This window comes from Oculina patagonica, chromosome 6 (genome assembly GCF_052425735.1).
Source record: "Oculina patagonica isolate OP01 chromosome 6, crgOcupat, whole genome shotgun sequence".
Lineage (NCBI taxonomy): Eukaryota > Metazoa > Cnidaria > Anthozoa > Scleractinia > Oculinidae > Oculina > Oculina patagonica.
Window position 1 is genome coordinate 17,779,058 of NC_135763.1, and position 16,962 is coordinate 17,796,019.

Below are 16,962 nucleotides of genomic sequence, written 5' to 3' on the forward strand. Positions count from 1 at the left end.
AACCAAAGTTTCACAGTTCGTGCTGGTCAAAAGACCGGAGTATCCAGAATTAACTTAAACTAAGTTTAGAACACTAAAGAACATAAATGCTAGTAATTATAAATAGTGATGAGGTTGTTTCTTGCCTGTTGGGCGCACACGAAAAACATTAATTGTTTAGGTTTTCAGGATTAGTCCCTGGTGGGTTCAACCGTGACGGATTGGTCAAGGGATAGAGACCTGACAAAGGGCAGCCCCTGGTCCTCCAGGTTGGGGGTTGGGCGTTAGGCCAATCACCTAAGGCCCGGTTCAAACGTCGAACTTTTCATGTGCCGAACCTATTAATTAGGTTCGGCACATGAAAAGTTCGACGTTTGAATCAATTAGGTTCGACAGATTTGTATTCGGGTCGACCTGCCGTTCTATCCGACAGGCCCAGTCGGATAGAACGGCAAAAGTTCGACACTGATTCAGACGTCGCACTTTTCATGTGCCGAATCTAATGCATAAATTACGCTAATGTATTTGTAAATATAAGAGGATTTGTGATTGGCTAGTGAGAGGTCATGAACGCGGTCATGCATAAAATTTAAGGCGCCACGTAACGCTCTGGACCGCGACATAATCATGATTGCTTTCCAACGCACAAACTCTCGCTGTTAGTAGATTGCATTCGTATCATGTTTTCGTCTTTTGTTTTTGAATATATCTCTAAAATGAAAGGAAACAAAAAGCAAGACTGGAAACTAAAGGTAGTAGTTAAATTACAGAACTGGTTGATACTAAACACATTTGACCAAAGCCTGGCAACTGCACTTCAAGAACTGCTGTTTTTATTCTATTTTAAACCACAAAGAGATATGTTCTCCCACTGAACAGTGTTCTTGTTAATTCATTTATAAAGTGCGCGACTTGAGAAGTCATTGTTTTCCTCTGGGCACAGAATGAGTTCGGCACATGAAAAAGTGCGACGTTTGAATCAACTGCCGAACTTAATTATTTGGGTCGACCCAAATAGGTATTAGGTTCGGCACATGAAAAGTTCGACGTTTGAACCGGGCCTAACCTCGTAAAAAAATGAATGATTACGGAAACCTTAAGGAAAATAAGGGCTCTAAAATTTAAATTTCGTTAATACAGTGTGGGTTGCCCTCCTGCCGTTGTAGCAGCCTTGCAATCGATCTAGTTTGATTAACACTTAGAGTGACGTTTGGTACGAGCATTTCTTGAACAAGAGATCCGGCAGCAGAGAAGCCAAGCAGTTTTGTTCTTCGTTGCGTGGTCCCCTGCATCCAAACTGTTTTGGTAAACAATAGTTGTTTATGCAAAGTTCTCAAATCGATCTGGAAACAAAGGGAAAGGGATAAGAGCGTAGCAAAGTTCTCACGTAAAACTTTTCCAGCTCGCAAAACAAAATGCAAATTGCTGCAAGAACGTGTGCAAAAGTCAGCTACAAATTTTGGCACTTTTATGTTGCTAAGTAATGATCTGGTCATTGTACGAAAAGCACAGAACACATTTGTAGTTCAACTAAATCAAATAAGACTGTTTGAAATAGTTTAACATTCAAATCGCCTAGAATTTAAGAATTTAAAAGCTAATAAAATTGTGTGCCAACAGTATGTTGCCATTTCAACGTTTTCCCAGTTTTAAGGAGGCTCAAAATTACGTTCCGACAAATTTAACGTACTGCTGTAATGTATTGTCTCGAGCAAAACAATGCGAGTGGACGAGCTTTACCTTACTCAGGATTTTATTTTATTTACCTTGAGAAATAAAATGCAACCTATGATACAAAAGTTCTAATTCTGTAGAAAAGAATATCACTTTTGTGGCAGCCTGACTCACTGGGTTATTTACATTAAACATTATCACAATAAACTTCATTACGGGAGATGTTCCTGTTTACCTTTGTTCAGTGTAATAAAAATTTATGTCGAATATTAAAAAGTAACGATGATTTATTTTCTTGTCGGTATGATTTTGCTGTCGATTTTGAAACATTGCAAGCTTTTTTTTAGGGGCTCTGCGTCGCATGTTTGTAGGACACGACCAGTTGTTTATTGGAGACGAGAAACGATAAGGCTTACATACCGTAATGATTCAATTTAGCGCCCTCCTTCAAATAAGCGCCCCCTTCTGAATAAACGCCCCTCTTCGAATGTGTTTTTGTAAATAAGCGCCCCTATTCCAATAAGCGCCCCCATTCTAATTAGCGCCCCGTTCTTATAAGCACCCCTATTCTAATAAAATCCCTTATTGTGGATAACTGCCCATACTGAAGTCATTGACGTCAACTAGATAAACTCCTGACCGTTCGCCGTACAGTTCATGTATATATTTACTGCTAAAATGAACAATTCTTTTAAAAGTAGCTGAACTTCAAACAATTTCTAACTGTTAAAGTTTCTGTTATTGTTAGATACATTTGGTTGTTTCTCAAGAAATTAAATAAGCGCCCTGTCCCGAATAAGCGCCCTGTCTCGAATAAGCGCCCTCCCTCGAGGTGCCAAAAGTAAATAAGCGCCCCGGGCGCTTAATCGAATCATTACGGTACATCAATTGCGTACCTATTATATGTTTTCCCTAATTCTTTCTTTTTTTTCCAGCTTCCTAAATTTGAACTGTACAGTTAGAACAGTTTTACTTTTGATTAGCATTTTGGCTTTATTTTTATCAATCTGCGTCATTTTATGACTTCCTGAGAAACTAGTGAAATCCAAGATGGCGGATCCTAGATGACTGTGTCAAAACGTGTGTCATCTGATAGACGATAGTGGTATATTACATTTTTTACGCAAAAGTTGATGATTAATTAACTGTAATCAGAAACCCATAAGGGTTGAAACGTGCTTGGTTTTGCGGTAAGTTGTTTGAATTTCGACCTAAACGCCGTAAATTTCTCACAGAAACTAAAGAAATACATTAAGTGTAACGAAGCGAAGATGAAACAGGAGAATTTAACCAAATTTAACTTTATTCAACCAAGCTTGTTCAAAAACAAGATTACGCGATCGAGCGCGAGCTAGCGCGCGTTGCGAATTTAATCCAAATATAGTAATTTTGATCGGTTAATTGTTTCTCGTGATTTTCCAAACATGGTACTTATATAATTAGTGTAAACGAATGTGAAAACGCTTTGTACAATGCGAATCATAGGAAGTTACACGCTTCAAACCTTATGGTTTTTGCTGTAATGTAATGGATTACACGGATCCGTCCTATTTGATTCACAATTAGGTACGTTACATTTCATTGGTGATCGATGTTCTTCACTTTGGCAAAGACAACATAACCGCAAAGTACGAAACTATTACACCAACAATCTGAAAAAATAAATAAAGACAATAATTATTATTTGTATTTCGTTGAAGTTTTTTTTTTAATTCCTTATGATGAAGATCAAGACCATATACTAGTAAACAAATAATGCTCATCCTTGGTCAAAACAAAACACCTCCCTTTTATGCAATGTCAGGTATATGTTCCTTACCCAGTCGGACATAATTATCTCTTTCACCGTTACATATAAGCAACAATAAAGTAGTTGATCAGAAAAACGTGTCAAATTGTTTTAATATTAATTTTCTAAGAAAGAGAATTGGGGTGATTAAGCAACTTTTTTGTTTTTTTTCTTTAATTTCGTTTTTCTGATAAATTTTAATAATAATTCGAGAAAAGGTTAAGTGAACCAACAACAAGCTGGTGTAAACATTTGTCATTTGCCGTAGAATATGCATAATGATTACACCCTCTAAACCTGTATCTTGAAACTGAACAGTTTACCGTTAGAGACATGGACTTGGTTATCACTACCAATCCTCCAATGGAGAGACCCTTTGGGTCACCTTGTAGGTCCATCAAAAAGGACACCAACTGAGAAAAAGATAGCCAAAAGAATTTAAATTCACACATACTTATTTCTCAAGTGGATGCATTTATTAACTTCTTGTATTTTTTTAAAGTTAGTCAGCCATTAGTTATAGGAGGATAGGGGGTCAAATTGTTTTCTTCTGGGCTTTGAGGGTGTATAGGAATAAGATTAGCATATTTTGTTCAACTGAGATGAGTATCCATCACTTTGGATAAATAGTGTTATATTTATTTAGAAAATTCTGTTTTTAGTATTATTTAGGTAACCTCCTAGCAAACTGTGGAGCTTTGCGAGTTTGTGTGCCATGATTTTTAAATGTTTGTGCACATTTGTCGAAAGAAATTAACAATACCTGTATAGCATCAAATAGTTTCTCATTGTCTTCCTTTGAAACATGAAAAGTTTGTAAGATCTTTTGCAAGCCATGAATCTGACATAGAAATAAAATATTCAAGATTAATGCATTGTCAAGGTAGGGTGGCTTGGCAAGTTAACGGGTGGAAGTAGCATATACAGTTCAATAAGAAATAGCTAGCCTTTAGCACCAGAAAAATCCCAAATAATAAGGAGTTGAACATGTGCAAACAGTAGGATGCTATGTGGAATTCAAACACAAGTAAATAAGAAATACAGAAAATAAAGTAAGAACAACGCTTAATTGAAAAACCGTTCTTATAGTTATAAACCAATTTCTTTTCATGCTGTATACTTGTACCTTCTCGCAGACTTTGGATCCTGATAACATGATAATTGCAACAATACTAGCAGACGTCAAAAGCCAGAAGATATTGCTGATAAGGAACATAAATTTGTCTTCCTCAGGTAAGTTAACAGTATTGTAGAAATTAAAACAAATCAGTGGAATATACACAGAGACCATTGCAAATAGAAGTGGGGAAAGCATTTTGTCAGCAAGCTCGACTACTTCACATAGTTTGTGATGTTCCATCTTGAAAGTTTCTATGTCCACAGAGACCGAATGTAATGATGACATTCGTTTATGCAAATCATTAAACAACTCTTCCAGTATAAGGCATGTGGTATAGAAAAAGAGAACTGGAAGCAACCACGCACCCTCACCATACATGAAAAAGATGAGAGAGATTATTCTAAAGCCTAACCACTCATTCCAAGGCTTGAATGCCGCAATGCTTATGTTCAACACTAGATAGGTAGTGATGATACCTATTGCACCACTTACAAAGAAGAAACAAAATATAATTACGCCTTTTCTTGACTTTCGCTTCACCTTTTCAAAATTAACATTGCCATTGACAGCAAGTAAATTACAAAGAAAATTTTCAAATCGAGATTTGGTGTTATCTGCAATAGGCACGCACAGAACAAACAAAGAAATTGTCCCCATCAATACGACTAAAATACACCAGAAGCTGAACAATAAGAGTAGAAATGGGTTTTGTCCAAAGAAAACACTGACAAACTGGCATAACAAAATTTAAACCCAATCCTGAAACAACCAAACCACAATAAATGCGCTGAAGATAAACTTTTTTCTTGGAACGACCAGACGCATAAGTCAACCTTTTCTAGCTTGTATCTCCAAAGTTTATTCCAAACAACTTCATCAGTTTTAGCACCGGACTGTATATTTCATCGATTGTTTTATGCGGTTGTCCGTTGAAATGTCCATGATCTGAAGTCGAGTCGTCGATTATTGGAACATCGTTTGACGTAGGTTGGACTGAAGTGGAGGAACGCATTTCGGGTTCCCCAAGCACGGACGCTTCGTTAGGTGTAACTCGTGAAGGCATGGCTTAATGATCAGAAAACAAGTGAAAAAACTGATTACAAAATGAGTTGTTAGAAACGTAGCAGGTTTCACTTCGTTATCAGTCTTAAAAATTAATTACTTTTTTCAATCTAGTTTTGTTTCTTTTCCGCTAATGACTTATGGAGTCAGGCGAGTTCATATTCTTGAGTTCATATTCATATTCTTGAAATAAGAACTTCATTTTCAACAACAGATCAATTTAAATCAGCATATAATTAAAAAAATTATTTGTTCTTGTTTAACTTCGAGTCGAACAGAATATTTTTTAAAGACTGCATTTGAATTTTAAAAGGTTTTAGTGAAAAGTAGTGTAAAGCCACCAGCATCAAACGTTTGAAAATCCTTTAGAAAAATAATTTATGTATGGATGTTTATTTTTTCGAGAAAATGCCAGCTGTTATCTTTTGCAATGTAAAATGCAAACAATAATGACCGTTATTTCATTCGGCGTTTTCCTTTTAAGTGAGGCTTGAGGCATAAAAAACAACAAAAATACTACAATGTTCAAGTTATTAACCTTCCTTAGAATTTTTTAGTTCTTCCTGGGGAAATAACATAGAACGCTTGCATGTTAACATTTAACAATGTTTCTATAAGCGAAATATTGCTTTGGAGACCGCCTACACACTAAAAATTAAAGTGTATATTTACACACAAAAAAAGTGTAAAATCCTTGCCAGCCCCGCAAGCCATTTTTTTGTGTGTATAATTACACTTCATGCAGGAGAGTAATTTAACACTCGCAAGGGTGTTTATTTACACTACAAAAAAATGTAAAATTAGAATTCATGTTTTAGATTACATATCAATGTAGGGTAATATTACACCAAATAATGGTGTAGTGGTCTTGCCAGCCCCGCAAGCCTTTTTTTTGTGTGTATAATTACACTTCGTCCAGGAGAGTAATTTAACACTCGCAAGGGTGTGTATTTACACTAAAAAGAAATGTAAAATTAGAGTTCGTTTTGTAGATTGCATGACGATGTAGGGTAATATTACACCTAATGATGGTGTAGTGGTCCTGCTAGCCCCGGCAACCTTTATTTTGGTGTATAATTTTACACGGATCTACTAATATAAAATTACACTTAAACTTGCTGTACTTTTGCCCCAAATTCAGTTCAATTGTAACAATATTTGGTGTAAATTAAATAACACACGCAACCTCGTATTTATATATCATAACATATATATAGTTGTGTGAGGAGATTGGCTTGGATTATATATTTATAATGATCATACCTCAAACAGAACAAAAAAGTTTAGCAAATCGCTTTTAATTGATAAGACAACAAACAGTTATACTTATAGTTCATGCATGCCTATACTTACATGCAGGATATAAGTTTCTATACCGCAACTATATTCTCTGAAGAGCAAACTGTGACACTTCTTGAAATTCTATTTATACAAGAATTCTAGATTGTCGAGTATCCAGACACAACGTATCACCGACGTATTAATTGATGATTGCAAACCGAGAACAGCATCTTTTCATGCTGCAGTCATTTTTAACTGAAAAGAGCTTCCGTGCTTGACCTTTGTGATTGAGAGACTTCCAATCGAGTGTCTTATAAAAAAAAAGTAGGTAATGAAATTACAACAATTATGCACAAAGGGCAAAGACAATCGAGTGAACTATGCAATCAAACATTGGATTGTTTGGTTTTAGTTCTGATTGGATGAGAAAGTGGCTCGAGTTTTTTAAACTAATAACAAAGCGTAGTAATAAAAAAATCAAAGCAAATTCGGCTACTCTGTCTTGACACTCGAGTGAAAACCGCTCTTATGCATGACTCTCTCTCTACTTGCTAAGTTCATTGACAAAAACTGTCACTTTAACTGGGGTGTGGTTTGAGTCTAAAATTTGAAGGACATGTTTTTGAATAAAAAATGTACGTATTCGAACAACCCTTCGGGTAGCAGAAATTAAGGGTATAATATGCGGCGATCAAACATTTCATAGCAGTGAGAGGGCCTCCACAGACTTCAAATAGGACTTCCCCCTCTGCTGCAATGAGTATTTCGCCGCACTCTAGAAGTTGCCCCACAATAATAATTGATGGCGGAGAGTCTTTCTTCAGCCCCTCAACGGCCTCGTCTTTTGTAGCCACAACCTGCACGTTGAATTAAGTTGGAAAAAAGAGTTGTTTTAGTCAAATATTCAATGTTCTAAAAGAGCACTAATTAAATATATAAAAAATACTTAACTTGCATTACAAGCATCTGTTGAGAACGTAGTAGTGGTGTTAGGTTCAAGTAAATAGCTTTAAATTGTCTTTAAAATTGCACAGCTTTGAGTACTGAGTTTTGCAAACGTACAGTGAAAACTTTCCCTCTGTGCTTTTAATTAAGTATTTAAAGAATTTGCATTTGTCTCTTAAAGAAGGATTTACATATGACATGCAGACAAAGAATCAAATTATATGTTTACCTTTACAAAGAAGTCCTGTGGCTTCTTTACTTGCTTGGTCTCCTATTCCAAGAGGAGTGGAACACACAGGAGAGCCACTAAAGACTTCTCTTCTACCAAGGACATAAAATAGAAACAAGTTTAAGGAATTTCCGCATGCCTTACATTTTCGCAGTTCTTACTTCTTTACTGTTATTTGATAAGTTAAATGGTGACTCGAACAAAGTGAAAATAATAATTTAAATTTTAGCTTCATTTAGTACTTCAGTATTAGCAATCTTTGGGTCTTTGAATTATTTTACTGCTACTTGAGTTCTTCGAAATGTCTTAATCTTACAGACTCCAAATCTTCGCTGGCCAGTTATTTCCTCTTGAACTTGATGAGATGAGAACATTGAGTGCTGAAGTTCTATGATGTCAGTAGCCATCTGACTTTGAAACTAAATGATTTTGTCACAATTGCTGTACTATATAACATGTTTCTTGAGTTCTATTTTTTTTCCTGTTCAGCCTTGTTCCACATCATCATATATTTTTTGCTTCCTTCAGAGTTTCGTTTTCTGATTTAAGAACTTCAGTCAATCCTTTTAAGCAAAATATTTTGTTTCTCTTTGATTGCTTTTTATGCAAGTTAATTCTTTGTTTTCTTTTCCTTCTGTTTCTTGCAATACACTGACAGCTCCTGCTTTGTAGGGACCTAACACAAGTTATACAGTGTAAGTTGCTCTGACAGACATGTTGAATTTTCTTGGAACTTAATAGATTAGAAAAACCTCTAAACTTTAAATTTCATTTAAAATTCCATTTCTTATTGCTGCCAGAATGAACATTCTTGTCTTTCTAATTTTCTTTTTGGTACATGATTTGATCCAATCCATGACCCCCAGTAACAGGCGGCAAAACCCGACCTGCCTGGGTCAGTAGTCAAAGGCGGGCATAACCACCTTACAAAACTGCCTGGCCAGTGGACCAGGGCCATGTTGTAAACAAAACACAGCTAAAGCTTGACATTTTCAATTGAAAAATAACTCTTAACATGTTTTAATCCAATCCATGACCCCCAGTAACAGGCGGGCAAAACCACCTGCCTGGGTCAGTAGTCAAAGGCGGGCATAACCACCTTACACAACTGCCTGGCCGGTGGACCAGGGCCATGTTGTAAACAAAACACAGCTAAAGCTTGACATTTTCAATTGAAAAATAACTCTTAACATGTTTTAATCCAATCCATGACCCCCAGTAACAGGCGGGCAAAACCACCTGCCTGGGTCAGTAGTCAAAGGCGGGCATAACCACCTTACAAAACTGCCTGGCCGGTGGACCAGGGCCATGTTGTAAACAAAACACAGCTAAAGCTTGACATTTTCAATTGAAAAATAACTCTTAACATGTTTTAATCCAATCCATGACCCCCAGTAACAGGCGGGCAAAACCACATGCCTGGGTCAGTAGTCAAAGGCGGGCATAACCACCTTACACAACTGCCTGGCCGGTGGACCAGGGCCATGTTGTAAACAAAACACAGCTAAAGCTTGACATTTTCAATTGAAAAATAACTCTTAACATGTTTTAATCCAATCCATGACCCCCAGTAACAGGCGGGCAAAACCACCTGCCTGGGTCAGTAGTCAAAGGCGGGCATAACCACCTTACAAAACTGCCTGGCCGGTGGACCAGGGCCATGATGTAAACAAAACACCGGTATTAAGAGTTTGTACTTTGATACCAAGGTTAAGGGCGTACATCTTTTATTGAAAAAATAACATGAAACATGTTTATCTCCAACCATCACCCAAAGTAACACTTGAAGTAGACAAAACCAACTGACTGGGTCAAGTGAAAGGTAGGCAATTAACCACCTTACAAAACTTCCTGGCCAAAATAAGCATTTAAAAGTATGGAGTCATCAATTAACCTTCTGCTAGTGTTTTGCCTAAAACAATATTTAATGCTTATGTGTTCAGCTGATTGCAAGGAGATAAACGCAGGGCTGGCATGTTTTGAACAAAAACTTGCTCCCTTACTACATCATACTTTTTGAGTAATCTCTAAAATTATTGGCTGCAATCACTACAGTAGTAATGAAACTTTCTTGTTAATTAACAAAAAAACTTAAAATTTATTTGTAAATAATTTATCATTTATATTAGCACTATAAAAGTCATTTGGAGCTAGAATACAAACAGATATGCAGAATAAAAACTTATTTACATACTGTGCAGTTGATCCCATAACGATTTGAAGCAGTGGAAGCTTCCACTGTATGCTCAGCAGGTTTGACTAATTTCCTATAATGCGCTGAAAACAGGAATTTAAAATGCAGGGCGGTTAAAATAAAATACTGAGATAAATTAATTATCCTGCAAGGTCATTATATGTAGGAAATTTTCATGTTCTTGCTGTAGCTCAAGGAGACGGAAGGTTAGCGAGCAAGGAATAAGTAAAAAGTTATAAAAGTGGCATTGGAGTGTAGTCTGTGCTTGATAGGCAAAACACGAGTAAAGTAGCCTGTGAACATAGACGTATTTCCGGTCGTCATTTCTCTCCTCTTCTTTCCCCAGCGCAGCTTCCATTTCACCCGCCATTGTCCGCCATTGCTTTCCCAACGCAATTGTGGGATATTCAGGCTACACGCGTGACAGTTCTGGATTTTTTTGAGCTCAACTCTGATTGGCTTAGAATGTTTACGTCACGGAAATATCGTTTCGTGATCGTGGCTCGATTTCGCAGACGTTATTGTTCGGCGGAGAAGCGACGACCGGAAATGTTCGCTCTTAGAAAGTCCAAACCCTCTAAATAAAATTGCATTTAATACTGCTTAAGGCAAAGAACAAAAAAAGAATTTTGTAAAACGTGCTTCAATATGTTTCTTGAGGTACGTGATTCATAAAAGGCATAAAAAATTAAGTTCCGTGACTCCTTATCCTGCGCGCTCTTCAAAAAGAGATCAGATCGCATGTCGGAATTTACAGTATGTCCGTCGATCGGCTCGAATTGCAAAGATAGACACGCTCATAGCTAGCTCGAAAGAAGCACTCGTATAGCCTCTTTCAAGCCATCTATAAATGTTTGCTTATTGCGTGTTTTTATCTTATTGTAGTTCTATTACCGAAATTTAAAAACATAAGCTTTGCACATTCCCTTCAACATTGTTTAATTTACTTACATGTTGCCGTCTTCCCGATGCCGCGTGAGATAATTGATTTGTCTCCGGTTTAGTTGTTGGCCAACGTTTAGGTATTAGCATGTCTAATAATGAACTCCCTCCTTTTTCGACAAGATCAAGTAGCCCACCTCTATCAATATCCGACTCTGAAAACGACAAATTGACATTATAAAATAATAGTAAAACATTTAAGGTAAAATTTATTACAACGCGACTCGTGACGTGACTTTTTGGCGGTAAATGCGTTCTCCTCGCCAACGAGCACTATAACAATGTTAATTAATACTCACGAACCCAAAATGTATTTTGCTGTTCTGCTATTTGTGCTTTGTCATTTCTTTTCAGTATCCGGGTTAATTGCGCTAGCTACTATGTAAAATGTCTAATTTTTAGAAGCCAAATGGTGAGGTTAACTTAATTGCTGACAAACATGAGTAAAGCGCGCGCGGTTTTACCTTACAAACAACAGTTCAGTTAGAATAACTGCTTCTGGCGGTATAAACGCATGGAATTTAAATTCAAGTAGGAAACTGCCGAAGCCGGGTAAAAACTAACACATACAAAAGCATTCGCGTCAACGGGAAACCTGCGCTTAGAACACAAAAACTACAACCGTGATAAGTTACAGATTATACTCACCCAGTAAAGCTGTGGCATAGTTGTAGGGCGAACACATACTGGTTAGCCATTCGCTCATCTCCTCTGTTGTCCATTGTTCTACGGTGTTAATGATTGCATCCATTGCAAGTGAACAATTTAGATGAAAAAAGATCACAAAGCTCCCACTTCACTGTCTTCAGAACCCTTTCACAATAGCTCCCGAAACAGAAAGTGCCACACTGCTAGCACTAGCGCATCACGAAAGTTCTCAAGTTCTTATCAGCACTCCAAGCACCGATTGATCATCATGATTGGAGGAAAATTCGCGCCCTGTCAGTTAAGTTTCCGATTCGCGTACCCGAACGATGACCTCGTGACAATTCACTCTGTGTAGCTGTTGTTCTGTTACCTTGACATTTTTAACGCAGACTTTTCGAAAACTCAGTTTCTTTTAATTCGCTTCACTTATTACATATATAGAAGCGATGTGGTCCGAACGTTTCAACTTTTATTAAAAGTACGAAAGCAAAAGCAAAGCGGACCTGGAGAAACAAAGGCCGTCTTGCATTTTACACATAAATGCCGCAAGAGATCTAGTAAGACTTAGTAGCAGTTAATTGTTGTTAATTGTTGATCTTGTAACCTCAATCTCACAATATTCAATATCGTGGCGTGTATCTTCACTTTATTGTAAATTTCTTAATCAAAAATCTGCGAAATTGCACCTTACAAACCGGAGTGTAGCCATTGCCTTTTAAAGAGTTTTTAAAGAATTATACTGGCTCACATAAGAAGGATTCATTCGAACGATCCGTAATTTTCTCGTTATATGTGGAACATGATAAAGGGTGCTGCAAGACCTATAGACTCTTTTCAAGTTTCGAATCTCACAATTACCGGAGCCATTCTGAGCTTATGTGTTTTATTCAAGAACTTCGTAAACGTAAAATTATACTTAGAGAATAGCGTAATTACAATAGTTACAATTAAAAAAAGTGTAGAAGTAGACTTTCGACGTGTAATATTATCCCTATAAAACTGCTTACAGTTTTACACTAAAACCTAGTGTAAAAGTACCCAATATCAAGAGTAGTACTAGATAGAAAATTTAGTGTAATGGTTTACACTATAAAATGGTGTAATTTTACAGTTTAACCGTTGTAAGACTACACTTTAATTTTTAGTGTGTATGGGTTATTCCATTCAGCATTATGTCAATGTACTTGATAACGAAAATGAATTTTTGTTTCCGAAATTAATTATTTAAAAGCACTGTACGAATTATTGTTTCTGTCGATATAATGCCACTGTCAATTCAGTGGAATAACACAAATGGTAACCGGTTGTTTCGCCTACGAGTTGTTTCGCTAACGACCAGTTCGCTAACGAGTTAGGTCGATTCGCCTACGTCTGAAGTCGTTTCGCTAACGAGCCGTAGGTCGTTTCGCTAACGTATTATGAAGATTCATTATGTACTAATAGAACATAACAATAACAAATACCTTTTTTATATATACATGTATATATTTTCTTATTTTTATTTTGTTATTTATTGTCTTGTAGTGATAAGCGCGACGTAGTTTTCATTGAAGAATACTTTCAACTTTAATGTTGCATGTTGCGGTATATTGCCATGACAACGTTCTGAGGTGGTTCAAAATTCCGTTCCGACAAATTTAATGTACTGCTTATTGTCTCGAGCAGAAAATGCGAGTGGACGCGCGAGCTTTACCTTCCTCGGGGTTTTATTTTCCTTTCGAAATAAAATGCAATGAATTTTTAGAACGTGCTAATATTTCGTAAGAAAAATATTAGTTTTGGGACCGCCTGTCGGTTATTTCCATTCAACGTTATCACAATAACATTTATCAAGCGAGGTGTTTTTGTTTACCTTTCTTCAGGTAATGAACATTTTTGTCAAATATGACAAAGTAATAATGATTCGTTTTCTTGTCGATATGTTTTTGCTGTCGATTTTGAAACATTTTTATAGTGATCTGCGCCGCATAATTTCTGATGCTTTCTGACGTTTTGACTATCAGAGTTCCCAGAAGTGTAATGCTTGTAATGATAGAGGTCGGGCATCACTTTGTCATGACAGCGTCGTTTATCAGTCAATTGAATGGTCCAATGAAATGTAGCCTAACAGAAAGATTCAATGGAAAGTCAAAAATGAATTTTAAGGAGACGCGAATAGCAGCCGCACAGTGGACAACACAACACTGCAAAACCAAAGTGAAATTTGACAAAATATACTTTGCTTTGAGCTGCTTTAAATCAGTAAACAACATTCTTTGTATTTGTACGTTCTATTCCAAAACGTATTCAGGAATGAGACATATGTTTGAACTGTAAAGTTCAAATTAAATGACAGGCTCACACGTTTTATTTACCTTACTTGTTGTTTAATGCTTAAATCTTTTTATCGGACTGCAATTTGGCAAAGCCGACTTACAATCGCGAGTAAAATACTGATTGTTCCTCACAAATCCGTTTTTTTTCCTTTTCTTATATTTCTGCTTTTTTTTCTGTATTTAGATTGTGGATTTAGAAAAAAACAAGCATTGATAATTACAATTTTAACAACTGTATACAGTAAAGGCAACTTATTTTAACAATGGTTAAAATTGATTTTATTCTGTAGGACTAAAACCCTGCATTGGTTTACAGCAAATAGCGAGGTTTATTTAAAGGAGATTAAGAAACTGTACAATTTATTGGATTTGACGTATTATTTGCCCGCACAGGTCTATGGAAGCTTCGAAGCTCAAACAATACATACGTTATATACAAGTTTTTGCTTTGATATGGTTATTATAGAATACATAAGTCCGTTTGAGCTGTCTCTCAACGGCTTCCACCATAATCCGTCACGTTTAACGACCTTAGCTTTAATTGAATACACAACACTTCACCAGTAACTGAGATTTTTAAACTTGTTATTGAAGTTACATTTAGTTTGAAGTTGCTTTTTCTCGGTTTTTCATCTGACGTCAAACAACATTTTAAAATCTAAACTCGTAAGCCTAAAGAGCAATTTGTTTCTTATTCAATTTTCACAAGTGATAATAATTTAGAAGTGTTGTTTTTAAAGATTTTGAGTGAAAGCGAATGAAGTCAACAGTATCGTATACTTTACAGGTTGTTTAATTTTTATCCGCCATATTGCTGCCCAAAGTGGGGCACAAACATGACGGCGGTATACTAGGAACTGTAATTTTCTTAAAACGATTATGTAATAACTCGGTAGTAAAATTCGCAATAAGCTATTATTCGGGCTAAACGATCATTTCTGTCTGCTTTATTATATATTAGGTTCATTTAATTAGATAGTGTTTGTAAAACTAATGGTATCTGCCAATTAAGAGCACCTTGATACGTGCGGGTGATATTTTAAAAGTTGCTATCAATTGCCATTTAACAAATTGAACACTTTGTTAACGCTCTCAGTGAATAAATGACAAATCTTAGCAGTCGATAGATCCATTCGATTTGATCTTATCCGTACAGCAAGTGCATTTTAGAAATTTACATATTCTGTTGGCAGCTACAGGGACTTAAACACCCATTTTAAAATTGTGCGCAGAAAGGTGTTAGGAAAGTCCTCTGGAACAACATGAGGTGTAATCTTCGGTTGTTGAAACATAAAATTATATTTTGAAACACTGAGTTTGGCGTAATCACTAAGTTGTAACGTGCCCCAATTAATGATTTAAGTACTTATTGTTTTGTCGTTTAACAACTATTTACACAGCAAACATTACTTTGACAAAGACAGCATGACCGTAAAGTAGGAGACAATCACTCCAACAATATGAAAAAGATAAAAACACCACAGTAGCAGTTTATTCAATTTGTTATGTTACTACCGAAACGAAAAGATGGATCATCTAAATAATAAACGCCAGACCATACGATACTTTATGATTATATAAATACTCGCGCATCAATTCAAATTCATACATATATGGCTATTCCTTAAGCTTGTAGCATTTGCGCAAAATTAAAGCAAACATTCGGTATAAAATTAAGATAAACCTCCTTCCTTCACGATTTCTTCACGGGAGATGTCGTTAGGCATTGTACTAAATACATATTGTCCATGCTTGTTAACAAGACATTTTCTCCTACTTTCTGTAATGCGCAATATATCTATACTAACACTTCATAACTATAAACCCTCGGACGTACAAACAAAACCAATCTCGCACCGTCGTACAAGGAGGGGGAGGATTTTGTTCTATTAAGACACAGCAAATTTATTTTGCACCGTGTAGAAAGCCCTTAGCTTACTCTACAAGATGACATAATTTTAGTTGCCTGTGACGTCATAAGACGTCACGTGCGTAACGTCATTAAAACCGCCATCTTAGATTTCACTGTTTTCTTAGACAATCAGAAAGTAACAAAAACTGATAATAAATCATGCCAGAATTCTTATGGAATGTAAAAAATAAACAAATCGTACAATTATGTTTAAAAAAAACTGGAAAAATAAAGAAAAATGTTAAAATTGATGATTTTTGGCCAGAACTGCTCGTAATTATGACTTTGCTATAGCAACGTCAAATATCATGGTCACATGGTTGACATATCAAAATTTTGGCAAGGGATGAATGAACAGCTACCGAAAGTTTCAGCATTGTAGAGAAGTAAATCCCATTTTCACCCATTTTCCTCTTGAGGTACCTGAGGTAAGTTGACGACTTGGTAGAAATTGAAAACCTCCCATCGTGATTTTTTCATTTTTGTCTTATCATCTTTGTTTGTTGTTTACGCTGCTAAAAAAAATCGTACAGCGTTCATTACAAAATTTGGCTAAAGCTTCATTTTCCGAGCAGTTTTCCGAAAGAAAACTTTTTTATAGTTTCAAGAAAGCAAAGAAAGTCGACGTCGTGTCCTAGAACATTTTTAATGGTATTGACAAATTCGTGCACCAGATCTTTGATGTTTACCTTATATAGATCATATGTTTGTCAATATTTCCTGCGCTGTTAAACTAATTACTTTGAAATGTTTTCAATTGGATATGATTCAAGGGAAATTAAGGGCGACAGTGTCCCCAGATGGTGTAGAGATAGAAAGATGTATTTCCAATTGTTCTTATAAACCGTCATTTTTTTTTCTTATTTCTTATT

General features: G+C 36.1%; 2 protein-coding genes and 1 long non-coding RNA gene across 5 annotated transcripts in view; all 3 read right to left on the bottom strand.

Annotated features, from left to right (window-relative positions):
* LOC144656319 (uncharacterized) overlaps positions 1-16,962 on the bottom strand; it is a 49,318-nt gene that overhangs the window by 11,947 nt on the left and 20,409 nt on the right. The gene's annotated exons all lie outside the window — the stretch shown is intronic.
* On the bottom strand, positions 1,051-5,680 carry LOC144656849 (uncharacterized). The gene is made up of 5 exons (XM_078517093.1): positions 4,569-5,680; positions 4,206-4,283; positions 3,766-3,855; positions 3,229-3,305; positions 1,051-1,322 (listed from the first exon to the last, which is right to left on the bottom strand). The coding sequence occupies exons 1-4, from the start codon at positions 5,217-5,219 to the stop codon at positions 3,252-3,254; spliced, it is 873 nt and encodes a 290-aa protein (XP_078373219.1). The 5' UTR covers positions 5,220-5,680; the 3' UTR covers positions 1,051-1,322; positions 3,229-3,251.
* LOC144656854 (uncharacterized) lies at positions 7,628-12,005 on the bottom strand. Of its 3 annotated transcripts, none has more exons than XR_013571403.1 (5): positions 11,864-12,005; positions 11,225-11,370; positions 10,274-10,356; positions 8,080-8,171; positions 7,628-7,762 (listed from the first exon to the last, which is right to left on the bottom strand). It is a non-coding gene; the product is annotated as an uncharacterized LOC144656854 (long non-coding RNA). The 3 variants fall into 3 exon arrangements; XR_013571402.1 differs by having other exon boundaries at positions 8,080-8,831; positions 9,047-10,356; XR_013571401.1 differs by having other exon boundaries at positions 8,080-10,356.